At 51.5% G+C, this 16,719-nt stretch overlaps 1 protein-coding gene across 7 annotated transcripts in view; it reads right to left on the bottom strand.

Moving 5' to 3' along the window:
- hivep2a (HIVEP zinc finger 2a) overlaps positions 1–16,719 on the bottom strand; it is a 370,802-nt gene that overhangs the window by 33,891 nt on the left and 320,192 nt on the right. For all 7 annotated transcript variants that reach the window (XR_013771634.1, XR_013771635.1, XM_079255546.1 and 4 more), the window contains one exon: positions 7,602–7,700. Coding sequence is in view for 5 of the 7 variants with exons in the window: in XM_079255546.1 (XP_079111672.1) it covers positions 7,602–7,700 (99 nt within the window). In the remaining 2 variants the exon portion in view is untranslated. The remainder of the gene's footprint in view (positions 1–7,601; positions 7,701–16,719) is intronic.

Here is a 16,719-nt window from a genome sequence, read left to right as displayed (position 1 = left end):
AACCCCAGATGTGGACTGGTTTTAGAAACCCCAGTAGTGGACTGGTTTTAGAAACCCCAGAAGTGGACTGGTTTTAGAAACCCCAGATGTGGACTGGTTTTAGAAACCCCAGATGTGGACTGGTTTTAGAAACCCCAGATGTGGACTGGTTTTAGAAACCCCAGAAGTGGACTGGTTTTAGAAACCCCAGATGTGGACTGGTTTTAGAAACCCCAGATGTGGACTGGTTTTAGAAACCCCAGATGTGGACTGGTTTTAGAAACCCCAGATGTGGACTGGTTTTAGAAACCCCAGAAGTGGACTGGTTTTAGAAACCCCAGATATGGACTGGTTTTAGAAACCCCAGTAGTGGACTGGTTTTAGAAACCCCAGTAGTGGACTGGTTTTAGAAACCCCAGTAGTGGACTGGTTTTAGAAACCCCAGTAGTGGACTGGTTTTAGAAACCCCAGATGTGGACTAGTTTTAGAAACCCCAGAAGTGGACTGGTTTTAGAAACCCCAGATGTGGACTGGTTTTAGAAACCCCAGAAGTGGACTGGTTTTAGAAACCCCAGAAGTGGACTGGTTTTAGAAACCCCAGAAGTGGACTGGTTTTAGAAACCCCAGTAGTGGACTGGTTTTAGAAACCCCAGATATGGACTGGTTTTAGAAACCCCAGTAGTGGACTGGTTTTCGAAACCCCAGATGTGGACTGGTTTTAGAAACCCCAGTAGTGGACTGGTTTTAGAAACCCCAGATGTGGACTGGTTTTAGAAACCCCAGATGTGGACTGGTTTTAGAAACCCCAGATGTGGACTGGTTTTAGAAACCCCAGTAGTGGACTGGTTTTAGAAACCCCAGATGTGGACTGGTTTTAGAAACCCCAGATGTGGACTGGTTTTAGAAACCCTAGATGTGGACTGGTTTTAGAAACCCTAGATGTGGACTGGTTTTAGAAACCCCAGTAGTGGACTGGTTTTAGAAACCCCAGATGTGGACTAGTTTTAGAAACCCCAGTAGTGGACTGGTTTTAGAAACCCCAGTAGTGGACTGGTTTTAGAAACCCTAGATGTGGACTGGTTTTAGAAACCCCAGAAGTGGACTGGTTTTAGAAACCCCAGAAGTGGACTGGTTTTAGAAACCCTAGATGTGGACTGGTTTTAGAAACCCTAGTAGTGGACTGGTTTTAGAAACCCCAGATGTGGACTGGTTTTAGAAACCCCAGATGTGGACTGGTTTTAGAAACCCCAGAAGTGGACTGGTTTTAGAAACCCCAGTAGTGGACTGGTTTTAGAAACCCCAGATGTGGACTGGTTTTAGAAACCCCAGTAGTGGACTGGTTTTAGAAACCCCAGAAGTGGACTGGTTTTAGAAACCCCAGATGTGGACTGGTTTTAGAAACCCCAGTAGTGGACTGGTTTTAGAAACCCCAGAAGTGGACTGGTTTTAGAAACCCCAGTAGTGGACTGGTTTTAGAAACCCCAGATGTGGACTGGTTTTAGAAACCCCAGTAGTGGACTGGTTTTAGAAACCCCAGATGTGGACTGGTTTTAGAAACCCCAGATGTGGACTAGTTTTAGAAACCCCAGTAGTGGACTGGTTTTAGAAACCCCAGTAGTGGACTGGTTTTAGAAACCCCAGATGTGGACTGGTTTTAGAAACCCCAGTAGTGGACTGGTTTTAGAAACCCCAGAAGTGGACTGGTTTTAGAAACCCCAGTAGTGGACTGGTTTTAGAAACCCCAGAAGTGGACTGGTTTTAGAAACCCCAGAAGTGGACTGGTTTTAGAAACCCCAGAAGTGGACTGGTTTTAGAAACCCCAGATGTGGACTGGTTTTAGAAACCCCAGAAGTGGACTGGTTTTAGAAACCCCAGAAGTGGACTGGTTTTAGAAACCCCAGATGTGGACTGGTTTTAGAAACCCCAGATGTGGACTGGTTTTAGAAACCCCAGATGTGGACTGGTTTTAGAAACCCCAGAAGTGGACTGGTTTTAGAAACCCCAGAAGTGGACTGGTTTTAGAAACCCCAGTAGTGGACTGGTTTTAGAAACCCCAGTAGTGGACTGGTTTTAGAAACCCCAGTAGTGGACTGGTTTTAGAAACCCCAGATGTGGACTGGTTTTAGAAACCCCAGATGTGGACTGGTTTTAGAAACCCCAGATGTGGACTGGTTTTAGAAACCCCAGAAGTGGACTGGTTTTAGAAACCCCAGATATGGACTGGTTTTAGAAACCCCAGTAGTGGACTGGTTTTAGAAACCCCAGTAGTGGACTGGTTTTAGAAACCCCAGTAGTGGACTGGTTTTAGAAACCCCAGTAGTGGACTGGTTTTAGAAACCCCAGATGTGGACTAGTTTTAGAAACCCCAGAAGTGGACTGGTTTTAGAAACCCCAGATGTGGACTGGTTTTAGAAACCCCAGAAGTGGACTGGTTTTAGAAACCCCAGAAGTGGACTGGTTTTAGAAACCCCAGAAGTGGACTGGTTTTAGAAACCCCAGTAGTGGACTGGTTTTAGAAACCCCAGATATGGACTGGTTTTAGAAACCCCAGTAGTGGACTGGTTTTCGAAACCCCAGATGTGGACTGGTTTTAGAAACCCCAGTAGTGGACTGGTTTTAGAAACCCCAGATGTGGACTGGTTTTAGAAACCCCAGATGTGGACTGGTTTTAGAAACCCCAGATGTGGACTGGTTTTAGAAACCCCAGATGTGGACTGGTTTTAGAAACCCCAGTAGTGGACTGGTTTTAGAAACCCTAGATGTGGACTGGTTTTAGAAACCCTAGATGTGGACTGGTTTTAGAAACCCCAGTAGTGGACTGGTTTTAGAAACCCCAGATGTGGACTAGTTTTAGAAACCCCAGTAGTGGACTGGTTTTAGAAACCCCAGTAGTGGACTGGTTTTAGAAACCCTAGATGTGGACTGGTTTTAGAAACCCCAGAAGTGGACTGGTTTTAGAAACCCCAGAAGTGGACTGGTTTTAGAAACCCCAGATGTGGACTGGTTTTAGAAACCCCAGTAGTGGACTGGTTTTAGAAACCCTAGATGTGGACTGGTTTTAGAAACCCTAGATGTGGACTGGTTTTAGAAACCCCAGTAGTGGACTGGTTTTAGAAACCCCAGATGTGGACTAGTTTTAGAAACCCCAGTAGTGGACTGGTTTTAGAAACCCCAGTAGTGGACTGGTTTTAGAAACCCCCAGATGTGGACTGGTTTTAGAAACGCCAGATGTGGACTGGTTTTAGAAACCCCAGTAGTGGACTGGTTTTAGAAACCCCAGTAGTGGACTGGTTTTAGAAACCCTAGATGTGGACTGGTTTTAGAAACCCTAGATGTGGACTGGTTTTAGAAACCCTAGTAGTGGACTGGTTTTAGAAACCCCAGATGTGGACTGGTTTTAGAAACCCCAGATGTGGACTGGTTTTAGAAACCCCAGAAGTGGACTGGTTTTAGAAACCCCAGTAGTGGACTGGTTTTAGAAACCCCAGATGTGGACTGGTTTTAGAAACCCCAGTAGTGGACTGGTTTTAGAAACCCCAGAAGTGGACTGGTTTTAGAAACCCCAGATGTGGACTGGTTTTAGAAACCCCAGTAGTGGACTGGTTTTAGAAACCCCAGAAGTGGACTGGTTTTAGAAACCCCAGTAGTGGACTGGTTTTAGAAACCCCAGATGTGGACTGGTTTTAGAAACCCCAGTAGTGGACTGGTTTTAGAAACCCCAGATGTGGACTAGTTTTAGAAACCCCAGTAGTGGACTGGTTTTAGAAACCCCAGATGTGGACTAGTTTTAGAAACCCCAGTAGTGGACTGGTTTTAGAAACCCCAGTAGTGGACTGGTTTTAGAAACCCCAGATGTGGACTGGTTTTAGAAACCCCAGATGTGGACTAGTTTTAGAAACCCCAGTAGTGGACTGGTTGTAGAAACCCCAGAAGTGGACTGGTTTTAGAAACCCCAGTAGTGGACTGGTTTTAGAAACCCCAGAAGTGGACTGGTTTTAGAAACCCCAGAAGTGGACTGGTTTTAGAAACCCCAGATGTGGACTGGTTTTAGAAACCCCAGATGTGGACTGGTTTTAGAAACCCCAGATGTGGACTGGTTTTAGAAACCCCAGAAGTGGACTGGTTTTAGAAACCCCAGATGTGGACTGGTTTTAGAAACCCCAGATGTGGACTGGTTTTAGAAACCCCAGATGTGGACTGGTTTTAGAAACCCCAGAAGTGGACTGGTTTTAGAAACCCCAGATGTGGACTGGTTTTAGAAACCCCAGTAGTGGACTGGTTTTAGAAACCCCAGAAGTGGACTGGTTTTAGAAACCCCAGAAGTGGACTGGTTTTAGAAACCCCAGATGTGGACTGGTTTTAGAAACCCCAGAAGTGGACTGGTTTTAGAAACCCCAGATGTGGACTGGTTTTAGAAACCCCAGATGTGGATTGGTTTTAGAAACTCCAGATGTGGACTGGTTTTAGAAACCCCAGATGTGGACTGGTTTTAGAAACCCCAGATGTGGACTGGTTTTAGAAACCCCAGAAGTGGACTGGTTTTAGAAACCCCAGATGTGGACTGGTTTTAGAAACCCCAGAAGTGGACTGGTTTTAGAAACCCCAGATGTGGACTGGTTTTAGAAACCCCAGTAGTGGACTGGTTTTAGAAACCCCAGATGTGGACTGGTTTTAGAAACCCCAGATGTGGACTGGTTTTAGAAACCCCAGAAGTGGACTGGTTTTAGAAACCCCAGATGTGGACTGGTTTTAGAAACCCCAGAAGTGGACTGGTTTTAGAAACCCCAGAAGTGGACTGGTTTTAGAAACCCCAGATGTGGACTGGTTTTAGAAACCCCAGATGTGGACTGGTTTTAGAAACCCCAGATGTGGACTGGTTTTAGAAACCCCAGAAGTGGACTGGTTTTAGAAACCCCAGATGTGGACTGGTTTTAGAAACCCCAGAAGTGGACTGGTTTTAGAAACCCCAGAAGTGGACTGGTTTTAGAAACCCCAGATGTGGACTAGTTTTAGAAACCCCAGTAGTGGACTGGTTTTAGAAACCCCAGATATGGACTGGTTTTAGAAACCCCAGTAGTGGACTGGTTTTAGAAACCCCAGTAGTGGACTGGTTTTAGAAACCCCAGTAGTGGACTGGTTTTAGAAACCCCAGTAGTGGACTGGTTTTAGAAACCCCAGATGTGGACTGGTTTTAGAAACCCCAGTAGTGGACTGGTTTTAGAAACCCCAGATGTGGACTGGTTTTAGAAACCCCAGATGTGGACTGGTTTTAGAAACCCCAGATGTGGACTGGTTTTAGAAACCCCAGTAGTGGACTGGTTTTAGAAACCCCAGATGTGGACTGGTTTTAGAAACCCCAGAAGTGGACTGGTTTTAGAAACCCCAGATGTGGACTGGTTTTAGAAACCCCAGATGTGGACTGGTTTTAGAAACCCCAGTAGTGGACTGGTTTTAGAAACCCCAGATGTGGACTGGTTTTAGAAACCCCAGATGTGGACTGGTTTTAGAAACCCCAGAAGTGGACTGGTTTTAGAAACCCCAGAAGTGGACTGGTTTTAGAAACCCCAGAAGTGGACTGGTTTTAGAAACCCCAGTAGTGGACTGGTTTTAGAAACCCCAGATGTGGACTGGTTTTAGAAACCCCAGATGTGGACTGGTTTTAGAAACCCCAGATGTGGACTGGTTTTAGAAACCCCAGATGTGGACTGGTTTTAGAAACCCCAGATGTGGACTGGTTTTAGAAACCCCAGATGTGGACTGGTTTTAGAAACCCCAGATGTGGACTGGTTTTAGAAACCCCAGATGTGGACTGGTTTTAGAAACCCCAGTAGTGGACTGGTTTTAGAAACCCCAGATGTGGACTGGTTTTAGAAAAGCCAGATGTGGACTGGTTTTAGAAACCCCAGATGTGGACTGGTTTTAGAAACCCCAGAAGTGGACTGGTTTTAGAAACCCCAGATGTGGACTGGTTTTAGAAACCCCAGAAGTGGACTGGTTTTAGAAACCCCAGATGTGGACTGGTTTTAGAAACCCCAGATGTGGACTGGTTTTAGAAACCCCAGAAGTGGACTGGTTTTAGAAACCCCAGATGTGGACTGGTTTTAGAAACCCCAGATGTGGACTGGTTTTAGAAACCCCAGTAGTGGACTGGTTTTAGAAACCCCAGAAGTGGACTGGTTTTAGAAACCCCAGTAGTGGACTGGTTTTAGAAACCCCAGATGTGGACTGGTTTTAGAAACCCCAGTAGTGGACTGGTTTTAGAAACCCCAGATGTGGACTGGTTTTAGAAACCCCAGATGTGGACTGGTTTTAGAAACCCCAGTAGTGGACTGGTTTTAGAAACCCCAGAAGTGGACTGGTTTTAGAAACCCCAGTAGTGGACTGGTTTTAGAAACGCCAGATGTGGACTGGTTTTAGAAACCCCAGATGTGGACTGGTTTTAGAAACCCCAGAAGTGGACTGGTTTTAGAAACCCCAGTAGTGGACTGGTTTTAGAAACCCCAGATGTGGACTGGTTTTAGAAACCCCAGAAGTGGACTGGTTTTAGAAACCCCAGTAGTGGACTGGTTTTAGAAACCCCAGTAGTGGACTGGTTTTAGAAACCCCAGATGTGGACTGGTTTTAGAAACCCCAGATGTGGACTGGTTTTAGAAACCCCAGATGTGGACTGGTTTTAGAAACCCCAGATGTGGACTGGTTTTAGAAACCCCAGATGTGGACTGGTTTTAGAAACCCCAGATGTGGACTGGTTTTAGAAACCCCAGTAGTGGACTGGTTTTAGAAACCCCAGAAGTGGACTGGTTTTAGAAACCCCAGAAGTGGACTGGTTTTAGAAACCCCAGATGTGGACTGGTTTTAGAAACCCCAGATGTGGACTGGTTTTAGAAACCCCAGATGTGGACTGGTTTTAGAAACCCCAGATGTGGACTGGTTTTAGAAACCCCAGATGTGGACTGGTTTTAGAAACCCCAGAAGTGGACTGGTTTTAGAAACCCCAGATGTGGACTGGTTTTAGAAACCCCAGATCTGGACTGGTTTTAGAAACCCCAGATGTGGACTGGTTTTAGAAACCCCAGATGTGGACTGGTTTTAGAAACCCCAGATGTGGACTGGTTTTAGAAACCCCAGTAGTGGACTGGTTTTAGAAACCCCAGATGTGGACTGGTTTTAGAAACCCCAGATGTGGACTGGTTTTAGAAACCCCAGTAGTGGACTGGTTTTAGAAACCCCAGAAGTGGACTGGTTTTAGAAACCCCAGATGTGGACTGGTTTTAGAAACCCCAGATGTGGACTGGTTTTAGAAACCCCAGATGTGGACTGGTTTTAGAAACCCCAGATGTGGACTGGTTTTAGAAACCCCAGATGTGGACTAGGATTACGTGGAGATTTATGCTTTAGACATGAGACTCCTGGTCCTCCATCAGGGACAGGTGGACCAGGTCTTCCACTGAAGCAGATTAAACCGTGTTGAAGCTAAAAAAAACTTGGACTAAACCAGGCTGAACTGGAGTAAATCCTGCTGGAATAAACCGGCCTGTTGGTGTAAACGCTGTTGAAGCAGAGGAACCTGGGTTGAAGGGAATAAACCACGTTGAAGCGCGTGCTGCATGACTCTTCCTCACCTCCATCTCCCTCTACGTCTTCCACCGAGGACATGGACACGCCCAACTCCAAACACTTTTTCAGATGAGCCTTGGACTTCATGTGTTTCGTCAGGTTTCCTGCCAAACATGAAAACAGCGGTTAGTTTGCATCAAGGTGTCGGATGGAAACCTGCTGACAAGCGGCCTCCTTCATCACACTGAGTCGCAACGATGACGACAGGCGGAGAACCGAAAACAGGAAACGCCCCGCAAAAAACTTGCTGATTTACAAAGAAGGTGGAAAAATGAAGGAGTCCAGAGAGACACCGGAACCAGATGGAGACCAGACAGACCGGCACCAGACGGAGTCCTGAGAGACGCCGGAACCAGATATAGGAGTCCAGAGAGACACCGGAACAGGAAGGAGTCCAGAGAGACGCCAGAACCAGATGGAGACCAGACAGACCGGCACCAGACGGAGTCCTGAGAGACGCCGGAACCAGATATAGGAGTCCAGAGAGACGCCGGAACCAGATATAGGAGTCCAGAGAGACGCCGGAACCAGATATAGGAGTCCAGAGAGACGCCGGAACCAGATATAGGAGTCCAGAGAGACGCCGGAACCAGATATAGTAGTCCAGAGAGACGCCAGAACCAGATATAGGAGTCCAGAGAGACGCCAGAACCAGATATAGGAGTCCAGAGAGACGCCAGAACCAGATATAGGAGTCCAGAGAGACGCCAGAACCAGATATAGGAGTCCAGAGAGACGCCAGAACCAGATATAGGAGTCCAGAGAGACGCCAGAACCAGATGGAGACCAGACAGACCGGCACCAGACGGAGTCCTGAGAGACGCCGGAACCAGATATAGGAGTCCAGAGAGACGCCGGAACCAGATATAGGAGTCCAGAGAGACGCCAGAACCAGATATAGGAGTCCAGAGAGACGCCGTAACCAGATGAAGGAGTCCAGAGAGACGCCAGAACCAGATATAGGAGTCCAGAGAGACACCGGAACCAGATATAGGAGTCCAGAGAGACGCCAGAACCAGATATAGGAGTCCAGAGAGACGCCAGAACCAGATATAGGAGTCCAGAGAGACGCCAGAACCAGATATAGGAGTCCAGAGAGACGCCAGAACCAGATATAGGAGTCCAGAGAGACACCAGAACCAGATATAGGAGTCCAGAGAGACGCCAGAACCAGATATAGGAGTCCAGAGAGACGCCGTAACCAGATGAAGGAGTCCAGAGAGACGCCAGAACCAGATATAGGAGTCCAGAGAGACGCCAGAACCAGATATAGGAGTCCAGAGAGACACCAGAACCATATATAGGAGTCCAGAGAGATGCCAGAACCAGAAGGAGTCCAGAGAGACGCCGGAACCAGACGGAGTCCAGAGAGACGCCGGAACCAGATATAAGAGTCCAGAGAGACGCCGGAACCAGATGAAGGAGTCCAGAGAGACGCCGGAACCAGACGGAGTCCTGAGAGACGCCGTAACCAGATATAAGAGTCCAGAGAGACGCCGGAACCAGATGAAGGAGTCCAGAGAGACGCCGGAACCAGAAGGAGTCCAGAGAGACGCCGGAACCAGATGGAGTCCAGAGAGACCGGCACCAGACGGAGTCCTGAGAGACGCCGTAACCAGATGAAGGAGTCCAGAGAGACGCCGGAACCAGAAGGAGTCCAGAGAGACCGGCACCAGACGGAGTCCTGAGAGACGCCGTAACCAGATGAAGGAGTCCAGAGAGACGCCGGAACCAGATGGAGTCCAGAGAGACCGGCACCAGACGGAGTCCTGAGAGACGCCGTAACCAGATGAAGGAGTCCAGAGAGACGCCGGAACCAGATGTAGTTCAGAGAGACGCCGGAACCAGATGTAGTCCAGAGAGACACCGGAACCAGGTGTAGTTCAGAGAGACGCCGGAACCAGATGTAGTCCAGAGAGACACCGGAACCAGGTGTAGTTCAGAGAGACGCCGGAACCAGATGTAGTCCAGAGAGACACCGGAACCAGATGTAGTTCAGAGAGACGCCGGAACCAGATGGAGTCCAGAGAGACGCCGGAACCAGGTGGAGTTCAGAGAGACGCCGGAACCAGATATAGGAGTCCAGAGAGACGCCGGAACCAGATATAGGAGTCCAGAGAGACGCCGGAACCAGATATAGTAGTCCAGAGAGACGCCAGAACCAGATATAGGAGTCCAGAGAGACGCCAGAACCAGATATAGGAGTCCAGAGAGACGCCAGAACCAGATATAGGAGTCCAGAGAGACGCCAGAACCAGATATAGGAGTCCAGAGAGACGCCAGAACCAGATATAGGAGTCCAGAGAGACGCCAGAACCAGATATAGGAGTCCAGAGAGACGCCAGAACCAGATGGAGACCAGACAGACCGGCACCAGACGGAGTCCTGAGAGACGCCGGAACCAGATATAGGAGTCCAGAGAGACGCCGGAACCAGATATAGGAGTCCAGAGAGACGCCAGAACCAGATATAGGAGTCCAGAGAGACGCCGTAACCAGATGAAGGAGTCCAGAGAGACGCCAGAACCAGATATAGGAGTCCAGAGAGACACCGGAACCAGATATAGGAGTCCAGAGAGACGCCAGAACCAGATATAGGAGTCCAGAGAGACGCCAGAACCAGATATAGGAGTCCAGAGAGACGCCAGAACCAGATATAGGAGTCCAGAGAGACGCCAGAACCAGATATAGGAGTCCAGAGAGACACCAGAACCAGATATAGGAGTCCAGAGAGACGCCAGAACCAGATATAGGAGTCCAGAGAGACGCCGTAACCAGATGAAGGAGTCCAGAGAGACGCCAGAACCAGATATAGGAGTCCAGAGAGACGCCAGAACCAGATATAGGAGTCCAGAGAGACACCAGAACCATATATAGGAGTCCAGAGAGATGCCAGAACCAGAAGGAGTCCAGAGAGACGCCGGAACCAGACGGAGTCCAGAGAGACGCCGGAACCAGATATAAGAGTCCAGAGAGACGCCGGAACCAGATGAAGGAGTCCAGAGAGACGCCGGAACCAGACGGAGTCCTGAGAGACGCCGTAACCAGATATAAGAGTCCAGAGAGACGCCGGAACCAGATGAAGGAGTCCAGAGAGACGCCGGAACCAGAAGGAGTCCAGAGAGACGCCGGAACCAGATGGAGTCCAGAGAGACCGGCACCAGACGGAGTCCTGAGAGACGCCGTAACCAGATGAAGGAGTCCAGAGAGACGCCGGAACCAGAAGGAGTCCAGAGAGACCGGCACCAGACGGAGTCCTGAGAGACGCCGTAACCAGATGAAGGAGTCCAGAGAGACGCCGGAACCAGATGGAGTCCAGAGAGACCGGCACCAGACGGAGTCCTGAGAGACGCCGTAACCAGATGAAGGAGTCCAGAGAGACGCCGGAACCAGATGTAGTTCAGAGAGACGCCGGAACCAGATGTAGTCCAGAGAGACACCGGAACCAGGTGTAGTTCAGAGAGACGCCGGAACCAGATGTAGTCCAGAGAGACACCGGAACCAGGTGTAGTTCAGAGAGACGCCGGAACCAGATGTAGTCCAGAGAGACACCGGAACCAGATGTAGTTCAGAGAGACGCCGGAACCAGATGGAGTCCAGAGAGACGCCGGAACCAGGTGGAGTTCAGAGAGACGCCGGAACCAGAAAGAGTCCAGAGAGACGCCGGAACCAGATGGAGTCCAGAGAGACGCCGGAACCAGATGTAGTTCAGAGAGACGCCGGAACCAGATGGGAGTTCAGAGAGACGCCGGAACCAGATGGAGTCCAGAGAGACGCCGGAACCAGAAAGAGTCCAGAGAGACGCCGGAACCAGATATAGGAGTCCAGAGAGACGCCGGAACCAGATATAGGAGTCCAGAGAGACGCCGGAACCAGATATAGGAGTCCAGAGAGACGCCGGAACCAGATATAGGAGTCCAGAGAGACGCAGAACCAGATATAGGAGTCCAGAGAGACGCCGGAACCAGATATAGGAGTCCAGAGAGACGCCGGAACCAGAAGGAGTCCAGAGAGACAGGCACCAGACGGAGTACAGAGAGACGCCGGAACCGGACGGAGTCCAGAGAGACGCCGGAACCGGAAGGAGTCCAGAGAGACGCCGGAACCAGATGGAGTCCAGAGAGACGCCGGAACCGGATCAAGGAGTCCAGAGAGACGCCGGAACCGGACGGAGTCCAGAGAGACGCCGGTACCGGAAGGAGTCCAGAGAGACGCCGGAACCAGATGGAGTCCAGAGAGACGCCGGAACCAAATGTAGTCCAGAGAGAGGCCGGAACCAGAAAGAGTCCAGAGAGACGCCGGAACCAGACGGAGTCCAGAGAGACGCCGGAACCGGATCAAGGAGTCCAGAGAGACGCCGGAACCAAATGCAGTCCAGAGAGACACCGGAACCAGATGGAGTCCAGAGAGACGCCGGAACCAGATGAAGGAGTTCAGAGAGACGCCGGAACCAGATATAGGAGTCCAGAGAGACGCCGGAACCATATATAGGAGTCCAGAGAGACGCCGGAACCATATATAGGAGTCCAGAGAGACGCCAGAACCAGATGAAGGAGTCCAGAGAGACGCCGGAACCAGAAGGAGTCCAGAGAGACGCCGGAACCAGATGGAGTCCAAAGAGATGCCGGAACCAGATATAGGAGTCCAGAGAAACGCCGGAACCAGATATAGTAGTCATGAGAGACGCCGTAACCAGATGAAGGAGTCCAGAGAGACGCCGGAACCAGATGTAGTTCAGAGAGAGGCCGGAACCAGATGGAGTCCAGAGAGACGCCGGAACCAGATGGAGCCCTGAGAGACGCCGTAACCAGATGAAGGAGTCCAGAGAGACGCCGGAACCAGATGTAGTTCAGAGAGACGCCGGAACCAGATGTAGTCCAGAGAGACACCGGAACCAGGTGTAGTTCAGAGAGACGCCGGAACCAGGTGGAGTCCAGAGAGACGCCGGAACCAGGTGGAGTTCAGAGAGACGCCGGAACCAGAAAGAGTCCTGAGAGACGCCGGAACCAGATATAGGAGTCCAGAGAGACGCCGGAACCAGATATAGGAGTCCAGAGAGACGCCGGAACCAGATATAGTAGTCCAGAGAGACGCCGGAACCAGATATAGTAGTCCAGAGAGACGCCAGAACCAGATATAGGAGTCCAGAGAGACGCCGGAACCAGAAGGAGTCCAGAGAGACGGGCACCAGACGGAGTCCAGAGAAATGCCGGAACCAGATGGAGTCCAGAGAGACGCCGGAACCGGAAGGAGTCCAGAGAGACGCCGGAACCAGATGGAGTCCAGAGAGACGCCGGAACCAAATGTAGTCCAGAGAGAGGCCGGAACCAGAAAGAGTCCAGAGAGACGCCGGAACCAGATGTAGTTCAGAGAGACGCCGGAACCAGATGGGAGTTCAGAGAGACGCCGGAACCAGATGGAGTCCAGAGAGACGCCGGAACCAGAAAGAGTCCAGAGAGACGCCGGAACCAGATATAGGAGTCCAGAGAGACGCCGGAACCAGATATAGGAGTCCAGAGAGACGCCGGAACCAGATATAGGAGTCCAGAGAGACGCCGGAACCAGATATAGGAGTCCAGAGAGACGCCGGAACCAGATATAGGAGTCCAGAGAGACGCCGGAACCAGAAGGAGTCCAGAGAGACCGGCACCAGACGGAGTACAGAGAGACGCCGGAACCGGACGGAGTCCAGAGAGACGCCGGAACCGGAAGGAGTCCAGAGAGACGCCGGAACCAGATGGAGTCCAGAGAGACGCCGGAACCGGATCAAGGAGTCCAGAGAGACGCCGGAACCGGACGGAGTCCAGAGAGACGCCGGTACCGGAAGGAGTCCAGAGAGACGCCGGAACCAGATGGAGTCCAGAGAGACGCCGGAACCAAATGTAGTCCAGAGAGAGGCCGGAACCAGAAAGAGTCCAGAGAGACGCCGGAACCAGACGGAGTCCAGAGAGACGCCGGAACCGGATCAAGGAGTCCAGAGAGACGCCGGAACCAAATGCAGTCCAGAGAGACACCGGAACCAGATGGAGTCCAGAGAGACGCCGGAACCAGATGAAGGAGTTCAGAGAGACGCCGGAACCAGATATAGGAGTCCAGAGAGACGCCGGAACCATATATAGGAGTCCAGAGAGACGCCAGAACCAGATGAAGGAGTCCAGAGAGACGCCGGAACCAGAAGGAGTCCAGAGAGACGCCGGAACCAAATGCAGTCCAGAGAGACACCGGAACCAGATGGAGTCCAGAGAGACGCCGGAACCAGATGAAGGAGTTCAGAGAGACGCCGGAACCAGATATAGGAGTCCAGAGAGACGCCGGAACCATATATAGGAGTCCAGAGAGACGCCAGAACCAGATGAAGGAGTCCAGAGAGACGCCGGAACCAGAAGGAGTCCAGAGAGACGCCGGAACCAGATGGAGTCCAAAGAGATGCCGGAACCAGATATAGGAGTCCAGAGAAACGCCGCAACCAGATATAGTAGTCATGAGAGACGCCGGAACCAGATGGAGTCCAAAGAGATGCCGGAACCAGATGAAGGAGTCCAGAGAGACGCCGGAACCAGATGTAGTTCAGAGAGAGGCCGGAACCAGATGGAGTCCAGAGAGACGCCGGAACCAGATGGAGCCCTGAGAGACGCCGTAACCAGATGAAGGAGTCCAGAGAGACGCCGGAACCAGATGTAGTTCAGAGAGACGCCGGAACCAGATGTAGTCCAGAGAGACACCGGAACCAGGTGTAGTTCAGAGAGACGCCGGAACCAGGTGGAGTCCAGAGAGACGCCGGAACCAGGTGGAGTTCAGAGAGACGCCGGAACCAGAAAGAGTCCTGAGAGACGCCGGAACCAGATATAGGAGTCCAGAGAGACGCCGGAACCAGATATAGGAGTCCAGAGAGACGCCGGAACCAGATATAGTAGTCCAGAGAGACGCCGGAACCAGATATAGTAGTCCAGAGAGACGCCAGAACCAGATATAGGAGTCCAGAGAGACGCCGGAACCAGAAGGAGTCCAGAGAGACGCCAGAACCAGATGGAGTCCAGAGAGACGCCGGAACCAGATGGAGTCCAGAGAGACGCCGGAACCGGAAGGAGTCCAGAGAGACGCCAGAACCAGACGGAGTCCAGAGAAATGCCGGAACCAGATGGAGTCCAGAGAGACGCCGGAACCGGAAGGAGTCCAGAGAGACGCCGGAACCAGATGGAGTCCAGAGAGACGCCGGAACCAAATGTAGTCCAGAGAGAGGCCGGAACCAGAAAGAGTCCAGAGAGACGCCGGAACCAGATGGAGTTCAGAGAGACGCCGGAACCAGATGGAGTCCAGAGAGACGCCGGAACCAGATGGAGTCCAGAGAGACGCCGGAACCAGGTGGAGTTCAGAGAGACGCCGGAACCAGAAAGAGTCCAGAGAGACGCCGGAACCAGATGGAGTTCAGAGAGACGCCGGAACCAGATGTAGTTCAGAGAGACGCCGGAACCAGATGGAGTCCAGAGAGACGCCGGAACCAGATGGAGTCCAGAGAGACGCCGGAACCAGGTGGAGTTCAGAGAGACGCCGGAACCAGAAAGAGTCCAGAGAGACGCCGGAACCAGATATAGGAGTCCAGAGAGACGCCGGAACCAGATATAGGAGTCCAGAGAGACGCCGGAACCAGATATAGTAGTCCAGAGAGACGCCGGAACCAGATATAGGAGTCCAGAGAGACGCCGGAACCAGATATAGTAGTCCAGAGAGACGCCGGAACCAGATATAGGAGTCCAGAGAGACGCCGGAACCGGACGGAGTCCAGAGAGACGCCGGAACCGGAAGGAGTCCAGAGAGACGCCGGAACCAGATGGAGTCCAGAGAGACGCCGGAACCAAATGTAGTCCAGAGAGAGGCCGGAACCAGAAAGAGTCCAGAGAGACGCCGGAACCAGATGGAGTCCAGAGAGATGCCGGAACCGGATCAAGGAGTCCAGAGAGACGCCGGAACCGGACGGAGTCCAGAGAGACGCCGGAACCGGAAGGAGTCCAGAGAGACGCCGGAACCAGATGGAGTCCAGAGAGACGCCGGAACCAGATGAAGGAGTCCAGAGAGACGGCGGAACCAGATGGAGTCCAGAGAGAGGCCGGAACCAGATGAAGTAGTCCAGAGAGACGCCGGAACCAGATGGGAGTTCAGAGAGACGCCGGAACCAGTTTGAGGAGTCAAGAGAGACGCCGGAACCAGATATAGGAGTCCAGAGAGACGCCGGAACCATATATAGGAGTCCAGAGAGACGCCAGAACCAGATGAAGGAGTCCAGAGAGACGCCGGAACCAGAAGGAGTCCAGAGAGAACGGCACCAGACGAAGTCCGGAGAAATGCTGGAACCAGACGGAGTCCAGAGAGACGCTGGAACCAGATGGAGTCCAGAGAGACGCCGGAACCAAATGTAGTCCAGAGAGACGCCGGAACCAGATGGAGTCCAGAAAGACGCCGGAACCAGATGGATTACAGAGAGACGCCGGAACCAGATGGAGTCCAGAGAGACGCTGGAACCAGATGGAGTCCAGAGAGACGCCGGAACCAGATGAAGGAGTCCAAAGAGACGCCGGAACCAGATGAAGGAGTCCAGAGAGACGCCGGAACCAGTTGGAGTCCAGAGAGACGCCGGAACGAGATATAGGAGTCCAGAGAGACGCCGGAACCAGATGGAGTCCAGAGAGACGCCGGAACCAGATATAGGAGTCCAGAGAGACGCCGGAACCAGATATAGGAGTCCAGAGAGACGCCGGAACCAAATGTAGTCCAGAGAGACACCGGAACCAAATGTAGTCCAGAGAGACGCCGGAACGAAATGTAGTCCAGAGAGACACCGGAACCAGATATAGGAGTCCAGAGAGACGCCGGAACCAAATGTAGTCCAGAGAGATGCCGGAACCAGATGAAGGAGTCAAGAGACACGCCGGAACCACATGTAGTCCAGAGAGACGCCGGAACCAGAAAGAGTCCAGAGAGACACCGGAACCAGATGTAGTCCAGAGAGACGCCGGAACCAGATGGAGTCCAGAGAGACGCTGAACCAGATGAAGGAGTCCAGAGAGACGCCGGAACCAGATGGAGTCCACAGAGACGCCGGATCCATATATAGGAGTCCAGAGAGACG

The sequence above is a fragment of the Telmatherina bonti genome (assembly GCF_933228915.1).
Source record: "Telmatherina bonti genome assembly, chromosome: 16".
NCBI lineage: Eukaryota > Metazoa > Chordata > Actinopteri > Atheriniformes > Telmatherinidae > Telmatherina > Telmatherina bonti.
Note: the sequence above shows the minus strand (reverse complement) of the source record. Positions and strands in the feature narration are given on the sequence as shown.